We start from the raw sequence: 13032 nt of genomic DNA on the forward strand, positions 1-13032 counted from the left end.
TTTTGGAGTACTGGCTTATAGATTAGGATGTGTTAACTGTATCATAAATAATTCAAAGAAGGGTATGTCTATGGTGTGATCAATTTCAAACTACGAGTATCCAAGCCTTCAGGTTGTCGATCTATTTCAATGTCGGGCTATGTCTGCCCTGTACATTCGGAGTTAATAATTCGGTAGCCTTGGGAAAAATCACGTTGCTCGGGATGATGATTTGACGTCTGCCTGGGTTAGGCAAAGGGTAATCAAAAACCAAACCTCAAAGACCAAGATCACTCAATCCGAATCTTTCACAATCAACCTTTGATCAACTTGAACTTTTAACGTGCCAAAGACTGCGGGTGGCACCTGATTGATCTGCGATTTCCGCTCCGCTTTGTTTTGTTTGCGTTTCAGTGATTGACCGCCCAACGTCCCGGCTAATCAGCCGCGTGTACCCTTTCTCTTTTGACCACCTCCTCCACAAGCCTGAATCTCTCTTCGTCGCTAGCGGTCTCTATTCAACTCTCTTACCTGTCGCCTCTACCCTGTCGCCGTATTCCCGCCCATCATGACGCTAGCCGAGGAGTTCCGCCAGAGAAATTTCAGTACGTATCCCCTCGTGCCACTGCGGCGACTGATGTCGATCAGCCCCATTGTATTGATCACCTTTACTAACGTTGCGCTTTTCAAGATATCTATGGTCAATGGTTAGTTATCTACCTGCTCTACTCCTTCTGTTTCAATTCCGCCTTCAATCCTATCACCTATCTGGCCGCACGGGCTTGGGCTCCAGGCGCCTATGCGATGGCTTCCTCCTTGGGCATCTCCAAGCGCTGCAACTTTTGTAAAGACAGCCCTTTCTAACAGTATTGCTATAGGGCCGGTGTTCTGTGTATTGTTCTCTGCTTCGCGCTCGGTATTGCGAATATCTTCACCACCAATGTGCTGCACATTGTCATCTCCGTGGTCTGCCTGTGGGTGCCACCATTGCCTTGAACGTTCGTGTGTCGCGCTAACAAAATCAGCGCCTCGTCATTCGTCCTGCTCTTCATCGAAGTCCCCTTCCTTCTTCGAATTTGCCCAACCTCCTCCAAGTTTGACGACTTTATTCGCCGCTTCACAACCAGCTGGATGCGAGCTGCCATTTACCTCATTCTCAGTGGTATCCAGTGGGCCAGTCTGGCCACTGGTGCTTGCAGTTTGATCGCCGCTGCCGTTTTCCTCGATATCGCCGCTATCTTCTATGCGCTTGCCGGTGTGAAGAGCCAGGAGTTTATTCGAAGCAAGACTCTGGGTGGCGCTGGTGTTGCACAGATGATTGTCTAAGGTAATTAAGTTTCGGTCTTCGGTTTTCTCTTCCATATCCCATGCGAGTTAGCATAAAATCTGGTGGTCGGAGAGGAGGAAGGTCCTTTTGAAACGATGAGATGCTCGCTGCGAATCCCTGGAGGAAACCCTTTGGGAGAACATGCATTGATATGCGCCACGATATTGCTTGTTTTTTTGATTTTTATTCTGTACTTGTACTAGTACGTCTCTATTGTCTTTGGGCGAACCTACTCGGAATACATTTTATGGCCGCGATGTTATCGCGGGTTATTTCAATTCGGACAGCTTGGCTGGGCTTTTCTGGGTACCATTGTACTCTGCTTGAATTTTACAGCCGCCACGCGCGCTACTAGTATGTAAGCCATATCTGCTCGTTTGCCATAGGCTTTTTTTGTAGCAACTTGTGTACTAGTAGCACCTGGGCACTGCCAGTGGTTACCGATTTGTTTACTTTCAAGGTTTGTTGTGTGTGCTACTAGTATTCAATGGCTTGTGTTCCGAGTCTTCTCTCTGTTACTCTTTGATCAAATGTCCAAATTATCCAGTTGGTACTCTAGGGCTATTATTGGAATTTCGCTGTCTTAGTATCTGGCGATTATTGTGCTCTGGAGTTTGGGGTCTGCTCTTCACCTGGGCAGGTTCGAAAATTGAGCCCTCCATGGTTGTAGGTTCAGTCATGAAAGGTTAATATATATTCCCACTTCTAATGCATGAAGTCAGACTTCACAACTGGGCAGTACCACAGCCTAAATTAATTATTAATAAACCCCACTACTAACCTTAGAAGAAATGTAGTATGCAATAATGAGTCAGAATTAACTAAAAACCGATATATTTTTTTTTTAAAAAATAATCATCAGATACCTATCTTACAAAACTGACCTTCGCCTTCATAACTTGAAGTCTGTTTTGGCTCATAGAGTCAAAAATTGGGCCATTTAATATCCGATTGGCAAGATGGCCGAGTTGGTCCAAGGCGTCAGGTTAAGGTCAACCTTAACTCCAATTTCCTGATCTCCGCAAGGGGGCGTGGGTTCGAATCCCACTCTTGTCATTTTTTTGCTTCTACTACTACCAGTAGTAGTATCGCACTCTTAAGTTGAGAAGCTATCTTTTTGATTTTACCACCCAAGTAGTTTTAATTGTCTACTTTGTCGCAAGTCCCGCAACCCGCAGCGAGGTACCTCTCGCTAGCAACTTAGCAGATGGATCGAAGTTCCCGAACGGACAGCTCTGACCAGATACAAAGCCCACATTGAACATAGCTAGGCGTTAATATAACCTCGATATTCTCGATATCCTTAATACTGTAATCCATACATGTCTCACCACCAGTAGATTCAAATTCGACGTCAGTAACTTTGCTTTAGTGATCTACCCTCGCGTCCATCTGGTAGTTACGCATATACCCACCACCCCTAGCCTCGATGGATCATGCCCCGACTCTGTAGATAGAAGATTTTGATCAGACTACGAACAAGGTTGTGCCCATAATTATACCACAGTGAAGATCGTTGATCAGCACCCCGCAATGTCTGGAATTATGCGGCGGGGTAGCAAAAGCAAGTTCAGAAGCCGCAGGTTAGGAGACCAAGCCTGCGCATGACCAGCTTTCCCCTCATCCCCTCCAAGGTTACGCCAGGAACCAGGACAAGCCACGTCAGAATCACTGACCAGCTAGAATGCCGCTCGGCATCATACACCCACACCAGTGGCGTTAATTCTTACAGCTATGTAGCAAGGGCCGAGGTGGATTGCAAATCTAGGGCAAAATTTCCAAGGTTGGGTTTATTGTCAACAGCTCGTGTGCTTACGTTGCTTGGGCTGGGGTATGTAAATAACACTGGGTATGACACCGAAAGATACTTTATTAGTATCCGCTGATCAGGTGTATGTCTGTGGGTGCGTTCACAGAGTCCTGTTATTAAGTACATCCCATACTCCGTACGAGTACAGAGTACAGATACTGGAATCCCGTGCTTGGCCCGATGATGCAATGTGGAGAAACTGTTAACTCGCTCACCGCTCACTACGGCCAATGTGAATACAAAGAAATAATCTCGCATCAGCGATACCAGTGGTACCAGGTCTTATCTTGGGGGGGGTTGACGCCGATTGCGAGAACCCCTCCCCCCTGAGCTCAGCCACTCAGCGGTCAACAGCGATATCAGGGCCACGAATATACTTTAGCGAATGGTCTGGCCACCAGGATGATCAGTCTAGTAGTGTCACTGGGGGAAGACAAAGCTGCACGCTACGAAGACCTAGCCCTGTGGTTGGATTAAATCACTTCAGAGCGACGCCGTGATTTGCCCGTTCGTTGAACGTGAAAGAGCTCGACTCTCCACTTGGTGTAATGAGGCATTTGCACGGAAATGCCGCATAAGAGGGTCAGTTCAGGAGATACCTAGTACCTATGAGTAGTACCTCATGTGTAGTATGTACCCTGTAGAAAATCTAGGTAGAGTTGTTACATTGCAAAGAAAGACTGAAAGTTGAATGTTCGAAGTTGGCTGGCGTTGGTGTGGTACTCGATGCGGTCAGATCACGTCACGCGGCCGGTGGGTCATGGCAGAAAGATGACACTACATCATCCTCCCTCCGCTGCATTTACCCCGTCTTTGCATTGCTCTTTTTATACTCTTTGACCGCATTCCCTCCGCGAATTGTTTTCTTTCAATTAGATAACATCTTCTACATAAGGGGTTTTATGAATCCGGGTAAGTAAATTGTCCCATGCGGGCTTATCTGCCTGCAGGGTGGTCCTGTTCTATGGTTCACTTGTACCCTTGGTCATTCTTCCCAAGACCAATCCTGCCTTGCATCCATGCAAGTCATTCCGCAGGACGTGGACCCCGCTGGGCCTTTCATTTCTCCATTTCTCCCTCTCGGCGAGCCATTTGACGACGGGGCAGAGGAGTAGAGAGGCCCAAGCTTGCACGGGGCGTCGAGCCTGGAATCGTTGGGCCTAAGCTGATGATGAAATCTGCCAGCTTGAAAACGACCATGTCCGCCCCAAATGTCCCGGCGGTCCCCCCTCGACCGGCTCGATCTCCACAGCCAACTTCATCTTTAGACATGCCGAGAATCCCCCCACGTCCCTCGAACCGCCGTGCGGACCGATCGATATCCCCAATGCGGGACAGCTATGCCCCATCTCCCCTTAATGGGTGGAATGGCCCGGCTTTGAGTCGTACGATCTCGAACGAGGTTCCCCAGCGGCCACCGAGTGTGACGATACCGTCTTTGGGAGAGGAGGGTATTGAATATGCCGATCTTGATGTGGGAAATGTACCGGACAATCATCATCAGGCTCCACAAGAGACTCGCAACGTTAGCAGTGACCTCAAGATGCATGCACCAAGACCTTCGTTGCCTACATCCAGTGCTAAGGCTAAAGTGCAGACGGTTACTCGCACAGACTCTCGGCAAGCCGCAGCGGCAGGACTAGGCCGGGAAGCCTCCCCGGCTCGCGACGAGTCGGAACGTCCCAGCCGTTCGCTGCACTCCCGTGCAAGTGGCACCCGGGCCGAGTCGTCTACTGCTTCATCGGAACGTCGAAACTCGGCGCAGATCGCAGAGGAGCCCGGGTTTCGAGTTCCCATGTACCCAAACGCGGGTGATGTCCAGGCGCCATCCCCGAGTCCTTATCTCGAGCAAGGATCTCAACGGTCAGGTCGTAATCACCACCGCAGTCGTAGTGCCCGAGACTCGTCCCTACCCCCGGGTAGTTACGGCCTTCATGGGCACGGTGTGCAACATACCGATAAGTTTGAGAAGGCTTGGTACGACAAGCACCCCGACGAACTTGTCAAGGAGGAAGGGCAATATGGCCCTGGTGTGGGCACACCTCGTCCTGATTGGGCCATGAGCAGGGACGATTTGAATAAAATTGTCCGGAGCGCGGACCCTACTCCCCCTGGAACTGGTAGGCACATTCAATTCACTCGAGCCAGAAGAATGAAGACCTAATGCGATTTACAGGCGACTCCCCCGGAACTGTGGCAACCCCAGAGGAAGAAGTTGGCTACCTCGCCTCGGATGAATATATGCATCGCATGGCGTCGCCCCCACCTGATGCGCGAAATGAAAATCAGCCCGTGGTGGAGTCTCCTCTTCGTCAAATGAGCTTCCCAGTCTCAGAAATTCAGCCCAAAGAGCTCCCTAAGTCCTCACTTCGTCACGGCCGGTCCAGCTCTCGCGGCAACCATGCTGACGCCGATGTGATCCATGTCGATGACCCTATTCACCCACTGCATCACCCCGATGGATTTGCTCCCACCCCAGCATTTGAAGATCAAAAAACGGAACTGGAGGAATATGATGACGAAGAAGAGCCCATTCTGGCGGCTGATCAAGTCCGGCCCGAGTCGGCATATCTACACCCCGCAATTTCGCCATCTTTCGAACATAGAGGAAGCTTTGACGACGATTACTACAGCCGACCGCCCAGTGTCTCGCATAGTCGCTCCAACAGCAGATCGGCGAGTGCTCAAGGTGCGCCAATGTTGACTCGCTTCGACTCGCGTGAGCCCCACGAAGATACACATACTCCCCTGGAGGACGTAGAGGAGTACGAGCCTCTGTTCCCCGATGAGGAGACTAGGAAAGAGAAACCGCTGTCCGCGGCGGATCGTTTTAGGAAGCGACCAGATGCACACCGTTTTCCGAGCCAGGATATATGGGAAGACACCCCGAACAGTTTACAGCTCCATGCTACGGTTTCTACCCCGGATCTTCCTCGAAGTGACTCCGAAGCCTTTGAAACCCCGGAGCAAGAAGCCCGGCGGAGAATGCAAACATCAAAGATCGATTCACACCAAGTCGCGTCTCAGATCCTCGAGGGAGAATCAGTCCGAAGCGAAAAGGAAAAGGATCCAGCACGGCCAGATGCCCTTAAGCAGCGGTTCCCTAGTCGGGATATATGGGAAGATGCTCCTGACAGCCAGCAGCTGGTGACGACTGTCGAGCCCGCAAAAGATGAACTGAAGAGTCCCGAGGTCCCGTCAAAGCCCGCAATTCCTCCGCGCCCACAAAGACAGACCCAGGCAACATCTCCCACGGAAAAGCGACAAGCACCCATCATTCCTGATAGACCGAAGCCTCAGATCCCCACTCGTCCCGCTAGGCCTAGCGCTCAAGCCGCGAAAGAAGCCCCTGCCGAGGGCCCTGCTGTGCCTAAGGCGAAACCCGCAGTGCCTGCGCGTCCGGGTGGTAGCAAAATCGCAGCTATGAAGGCAGGTTTCCTCACAGATCTGAACTCTCGTCTGCAGCTGGGTCCTCAACAAGCTAAACCCCAGGAGAAGGAACCCGAGCCTCCTGTCGAGAAGAAGCCGCTGAATGACGCCCGGAAGGGGAGAGCCCGTGGACCTGCTAGGCGAAAGCCCGCCGTAGAGAATGCCAACGCCAAGCTACCTACCATCCCTGAAATCAAAATTACCGACTCATGGAATGTTTGGCAGGTTGGTCAAGATGGCAATGTGACTGTCGGTGACGCCAAGCCGATTGTGTTCTCTGCTGTCCCCCCCAGAACCTGCTGTCGAGCCCAAGGTCGAGGAACCCACATCCCCTGAAGCCGTGGAGAAAACGGCCACTGAACCCGTCAATTCAGTTCCGGAGCCACTGGCTGTGGCTGAGGAAGTCTCCCCGAGCACCGTCGAAGTCCCCGAAAATGGACCAGCCGATGCTGAAGCTTCACCAACTGCTCAGCACCCCGTCGAGACCACCGAACTTGCTCCTGAGGTGACGGCTAAACAAGACTCACCTGAACCGTCCCCAACTGGACCGAGCAGTATAGAACGTCCCGTCGAGACTGGGCCATCTCCCATAAAGATGGAGGAGGATATGGAGGATATGGCTGCGTTCGCTGATGGCAAGAAGCCATCTGATGGAGACTTTTATCCTGTGCAGTCGGCTTCCTAAGCGCCTTGCGTATTTCTTTCTTTCGTGCGTTATCTTCATTATTCATTTCTGTCTGTTACTATGAAACTGATGTCGGAAATGCGTGAGGACGAACGAGTTTGTTCTTACTATTTCCGCCTTTTTAATCGGCGATTCGTTGCCATATTATAAATTCATCTCAGAGCCCCGGGGACTTCGGGTGCCATTGTTATCCTGGATATTGATATTGATCTCTTGTGACTTTGACGAGTAGTAACTTCATCCTAGCAAGATTCGACCACCTGTGAACATACAGAGGCTATGTAATCTATATATCTAGCAACTACCTCTAAGTATTGCTAGGTGGATTTCATGATTGAATCTGTTAAGAAAACCCCAAGAAGTTCTACAAGTACTAGCCTGGGCACTTTAGTTGTTGGTTGGCTAGTGTACAAGACTACGTTGTGGAACGAAGCCCCCATCAAGATTTTACCATTTTTTTTTGTGTATTTTGATTAAGGTACATGATATTCTCTCAGTCTTGATTCCCATAATAAAGGTTCGTTCTCAAGGCAAGCAAATTCAGAGGGGCATCGGAATGGATTGTACGTTTGGGCAATATGTGAGAATTACTAGCAAACGAAAAATAACAAGTTTGCGGGGAAAGCATTTAGCTAGCAGGGAGCCGGGACAAGTCGCCCTTGCCCTCCTTGACCCATTCAGGATCAATCAAACGTTCACGCTCAGCATAGAGTTGTTTGTAGGCACCACGGATGGTTCCATCGCTAACGTGAGCTACCTGCGAGATCTCTTTGGCGGATTTGCCGTCACCCATCAAGTATGAAGCCATGTAGATGCATGCAGCGACAATAGAGAGAGGGGAGCGACCAGCAAGGTCTCCCATGGTGGTAACGCGGTCAGAAAGTGAGGAAGAAACACTGGTAACCTGGAATGGCAAGCCAAGTAAATTGCAGAAACGATTGCAGAGGTCGCTGGGCTTCGTGGAGGTAGTTGCAGTGTAGTTGTTATTGGGATCAACTGTACCACCGCTGGACACAACTGCGTTGTTTCGCTCGATGTTCTGTGCGGTAAAGAACTTCTCCAAGGCCTTGTAGATGCGGCCGATCTCCTTCCTCGAGACCTTGGTCACAGCGAAGATTTCAGTGAAGGTCCGTGGGACCTTGCACTGGCGGCAAGCGATAAAAATGCAACCAGCGATGATCACGTCTTGGGACTTGCCCTTGAAAGCCTTAGCATCGTCCACAACCTTGAAGAGATATTTGGCGGTGTCCGCCACATTCTTGGGAATGTTGAAACCATCACACATGGCACCGATTTCCTTGTAGGCAGCCAGAAGGGCCTTGTTTGCCTTTTCGCTGGACTGTTTGTTCTGAGCACGGTAAAGGTCTCGAGCACGACCAGAGGCACCACTGGCGATAGAGGTTTCCAACTGATCACCGTTGAGAAGTGGGTTCATGGCATCACCGACACGGGACGGGTCATCGTTGTTCTGGTCATCGTTCGAGAAAGTACGCCATTCCGAGTGCATGTCAATCTCACGATCAGCGAGAACTAAGCCGCAGGACCCACAGACCGTCTCGTGCGAGTCGGGGAACTCGAGATTTGGAGGAACTTCCTTGCATTCCGGACAGCAGAGAGTGGCTGACAAATTCTTCTTCCAGGAGCTGTCGCATCGTTCGCTGCGACGGTTGCGTTCGCCATCTTGATCGATACTTTGATGCTCTCGAATCGAAGCGATTGGCGTCTGGCGATACTCTTGGCCGTTTTCCGAAGGTTATATTTCCGATTATAGAGGCGCAGGAACAGTGGTGAATGCGTTTTGGCGGTTGTGACAAGCAACAAAGGTCCGCCTATCGAGCGAAGACCCGATAGGGAATAAGAACCAGCTCTCTCAAAGTTGCAGGTCACTGTGTGCGCAGTTATGTTAGCCCAGTCATATCCAGATGAAAAGGCAAGGGCCCAGGTCACTGTGGTGTCCGCTGTGTAGGGAAGATTTCCCCGCGACAGCGCCACAGTCTCTCATAAACGCAGTGGAGGCAGTCATTACCTTGCAGGTGAGTACACTCGTTGCTTGATGATGATAACTCCCCAGGCGTGAAACAGAAACTTCACGGGTCTGCGCTTTTCTAGAGAAGAGATGCCACAGAAGCCTCGATGCCTCAAACTTGTCTGACCTATGAACCAGTCAAGGTCTCCGTAAGATGTGGGTATCTCACGAAAAGGGTCGTAGAACCTGACAGGTCGCTGCGAGCGCGCGGAGGGCAACGTCGAAAGTCGAGTTCCAGGGACAGGTTGAGGGTAGGGAAGGGGATCGAGGGCCAGGGGAGAGATGGGACAAAGAGAGTGAGAGTGAATCTGGTTGCGCGGACTCAGATGTTCCAGATATCAGGTGACCGTGTCACGTGAGTTGACGCCAAGCCGAGTTCGTCCGAGCAGAAGTCGTTTTGAACGTTCGACACGGAACGACGGAATCAGATCCATCCTGACGAGCACCACTCCTCTCATTTCGGCCTCAGCGACCACTCTCACCGTCAAGATGATGTCCCAGTCTCTCCGCGCCTCGGTGAGTTGCAACCGAGCTATTGCGCTAGGTTTTACCGACTAACACGAACCTCCTCTTCAGCGCTCCCTCTTCACCCGTGTCTCTCGGCAGCAGGTCCCCGTCGCCCGCACTTTCCTCACCTCCGCTGTGCGCCGCGGTATGTTCTCACCGTCTTCTCGACAAGCTTCCAACCTATTCTGCTCTCTACTCCTAGTCGGCATTTGATAGCTGAGCGCCCACTGACTGACGAAACCCCTCACAGCCGACCCTGTCCAGGACCTCTACCTTCGCGAGCTGAAGGCCTACAAGCCCATCCCCATCAAGGCCGGCGACGCCGATGCCCACGTCCAGAAGTTCGCTCTCCCCCAGGCTCCCGCTTCCCCGAGGAGGCCAACCTCGCCGGTGAGCTCTCCGCCTACGAGAGCCAGGAGGTCGAGGTTGAGGGTCAGGCCGCCGCTGGCGAGGCCGCCCCCGTCGAAGAGTCCTGGTTCGAGGAGGAGGAGGAGACTCCCGCCGCTGCCCACTAGATAGCCCTTTCTTTTCTTCGGCAAGGTCTGGGGAAATATGAGGGGACGGTTGTGCATGTCTGTGGTGTTCACCAGATTGGCCGCCCCTTGGGTCCTGAAGCTTGTAAATTAGGCCACTGAAACATTGATCTTTATTTTGTTCCTGATCTGTTTTTCTCCCTTTCCTTTTTTTCCCGGAGACCTGTTCATTTGCGTCACGATATCCTTTCGGTATGAATTGCCTTGCATTTCCCACGGCATGTATGAACGCCAGTGGCACTCATGAGATACGACTGGTAGACATTTACCAAGGGTGGCTGTGAGATTGTAAATGCATATATTGTATCATTGTAATGTGATAAGTATTCTGAAGTCTATACTATACGCCACTTATAGATATCTGGCTAGGTTGTTGGTGTCACCAATGATGCCATGCAAGCCATGGCGGGGGTTAATACGTTGAATCTGATGTGTCGGGGGAATTGATTGCGTACGACCAGACCAGGTGGTCTTGAAATTGTGAGGGCTTCGGATTGATCTGTCTAAATGAGGGCCGTTAAAAACTTTTGAGTTCAGGTACATAGCTCATGGAGAGAGGGGCGCTTTCGGATGAAGAGCTTCCGAAGATTGGAGTTGCCACAGATTGACACCTGCAGTATGTGCTAGTATGCTCCAGGTAGCAACGTTGCAAAAGAAAGTCGTAGAAAGCATTGCATTCCTCATGGAATCTGACGTGTCAGACAATTTGTATTGAGCGATTCACAATCAACAATCGTTAATGTGACATTTCCGGTGGAATCTAGGGGCATGATCAATGTCACCGGGATCATATCATTCTGCATTTCCGGGGGTGAGAAACTAACTTTAGTCCGACACTTGGAAATAATAAACTCAGTTTTGCAAAAAGAGAAGATAGATGCTGCTTAAAGGTTTACATAGAGGTTCTTTATGGATCTCTTGAAGGGAAGATAGTAGATGGAAGCAAAAAGTAATGACAAGAGTGGGATTCGAACCCACGCCCCCTTGCGGAGATCAGGAAATTGGAGTTAAGGTTGACCTTAACCTGACGCCTTGGACCAACTCGGCCATCTTGCCAATCGGGTATCAAATGGCCAGATTTTTGGCTCCATGAAACACAAAACCTCAAGATCCCCTCAATGCGGCTCAAGAGGGGTTTTTTTTGGAATTTGTGTTTGTGGTGGAGCTCCATGCACATCGCGAGGTATGTATACATAACTTGATGTACAAACCTTGTGGAGAAGATCTCAAGTTCATGCTTCAAGGTTCATTTGGTGACGTATGAGTATATGCAATGTGTATATTGGTTTTCCTCTCTTATACTTCTCTCTTTGCTTTTTCCCGCCAGATGTCAATTCGACCATTTCTCCTCTGGCGGTCAGATCGTCTCTGCCGGGTTTCACCGTTGAACTACTGGTACACCTGCAGAACAAACGCCTCATCTCGACGATTCTGCCTGACGTGGACGTCGAACCCGACGCGGGGAGTGTTTGCGTATTGACGTCGAGTTCTGGGTGCACTGGAGTAATCGCACAAAAGCCAAAGCCAAACTCATCTCCTGATGGCATGGCCCATCCATGACTGTTTAAGCCTCTACCAGTTGGCACCCCTGCAGAGCCGATTGCGATCGTTGGGACTTCTGATCTGTTCGGATTCCGATTCACATGCATGACACCCCCCCCCCAATGATTCGATCGCGAATCTGCCTGGGTATGGCTGGACCCTGCAACAGCTATGAAGTGGACAGTTGTTCCTATACCTCCGCTTGAGGAATGGGGCAGTGCTATTGTCTAAGTACGAGTAGTACCAAGCCCAGTGGTTGCCTAACAAATTTGTGGGGAGAATCTTACGCCGGTCCGGGTTGGCTGAACTTCAGCCTGCAGTGCTGTGTTGTTCCTGTACTTGTGGATTAGGGCTGACAATGGTGCCATTGAGGCGACATTCCACGCATAAAATAAAAGAATGTCAGAAGGCGGACCAAAGGAATGGAATGAATCCATGGTTGGCCCCTCCCGGAGGTTGGCGGATCGGGTAACAGGTCAATATTGACATGAACATGAACATAGACATGGACATGGACATGGACATTATGGACATTGAGACTTGGACAAGTTCATCCGGAAATGCCGCCATTAGTCTTGTCCTAGCTTTCAATCGGGGCCGGCAAGACTTGACGACCTTTATGCATTTCAGGACTTGTGCAACCTGTGGCAGTTTGGGATTACGCGAGAGTGATGGCTACAGCGGAGCCATGGATTGGGAAGGAGGATCAATAGTGGAGTTGTGAAAGAGAAAGAGAAGAGAAAGAGGGAGGTAGAAAAGGAGCTAGAGAAAATAAATGGAGCAATACGGAGTTAAGATACTCATATAAAGAGATGGAGTGAGGGTGTGGGGGGGGGGGGGGAATCAAAAAAGGGTGACCCAGTGTGTCTCACCTGAGGGGCGAAGGCTGTAAAGAGGAATCAGATAGAATACTTGTAATCCTCAAATTAGAAAAGCTCCAAATAATTTTAGTGTTTGTTACGAAGTGCCATCATAATTTTTGTTTTTGTCCTGCCATTTCAATTTGGAAACTTCCTCCAACCGCACCTCTTTTCTTTCACCTCCCCACCCCCTTCCTCCAACCTTCAATTATTTCTCCGTCCTATATCTCCCTCACTTCACACCTGGCTTCCCTGGCTTCCCTGGCTTCCGCTTTCCCCGCCCAAGCCTCCCGAAATACCGATACCTTAGCCTAAGGAGGGACCCTTGTTCGGC

The 13032-nt window shown here is 50.5% G+C and overlaps 5 protein-coding genes across 5 annotated transcripts; 4 read left to right on the forward strand and 1 right to left on the reverse strand.

Annotated features, from left to right (window-relative positions):
• Positions 1-547: 547 nt before the first annotated feature.
• On the forward strand, positions 548-1305 carry N7481_004665 (Tvp18 family protein; the record flags this gene model as incomplete). Its single annotated transcript, XM_057263884.1, has 4 exons — positions 548-584; positions 671-686; positions 858-953; positions 1005-1305. The coding sequence occupies 4 exons, from the start codon at positions 548-550 to the stop codon at positions 1303-1305; spliced, it is 450 nt and encodes a 149-aa protein (XP_057125545.1).
• Positions 1306-4314: 3009 nt separating this feature from the next.
• Positions 4315-7230, forward strand: N7481_004666 (Aim21 family protein; the record flags this gene model as incomplete). Its single annotated transcript, XM_057263885.1, has 3 exons — positions 4315-5236; positions 5293-6798; positions 6839-7230. The coding sequence occupies 3 exons, from the start codon at positions 4315-4317 to the stop codon at positions 7228-7230; spliced, it is 2820 nt and encodes a 939-aa protein (XP_057125546.1).
• A 628-nt stretch (positions 7231-7858) lies between these two features.
• Positions 7859-9253, reverse strand: N7481_004667 (transcription factor SUA7; the record flags this gene model as incomplete). The annotated part of the gene is made up of 3 exons (XM_057263886.1): positions 7859-8931; positions 8964-9116; positions 9178-9253. The coding sequence occupies 3 exons, from the start codon at positions 9251-9253 to the stop codon at positions 7859-7861; spliced, it is 1302 nt and encodes a 433-aa protein (XP_057125547.1).
• Positions 9254-9731: 478 nt separating this feature from the next.
• On the forward strand, positions 9732-10278 carry N7481_004668 (uncharacterized protein; the record flags this gene model as incomplete). The annotated part of the gene is made up of 3 exons (XM_057263887.1): positions 9732-9772; positions 9833-9908; positions 10028-10278. The coding sequence occupies exons 1-3, from the start codon at positions 9746-9748 to the stop codon at positions 10276-10278; spliced, it is 354 nt and encodes a 117-aa protein (XP_057125548.1). The 5' UTR covers positions 9732-9745.
• A 2065-nt stretch (positions 10279-12343) lies between these two features.
• N7481_004669 (uncharacterized protein) lies at positions 12344-12562 on the forward strand (the record flags this gene model as incomplete). Its single annotated transcript, XM_057263888.1, has 1 exon — positions 12344-12562. The coding sequence occupies one exon, from the start codon at positions 12344-12346 to the stop codon at positions 12560-12562; it is 219 nt and encodes a 72-aa protein (XP_057125549.1).
• Positions 12563-13032: the final 470 nt, after the last annotated feature.

Source organism: Penicillium waksmanii (assembly GCF_028829765.1).
Source record: "Penicillium waksmanii strain IBT 27052 chromosome Unknown utg000004l:1.0-5674109.0:1.0-5678898.0, whole genome shotgun sequence".
In the NCBI taxonomy this organism is placed as follows: domain Eukaryota; kingdom Fungi; phylum Ascomycota; class Eurotiomycetes; order Eurotiales; family Aspergillaceae; genus Penicillium; species Penicillium waksmanii.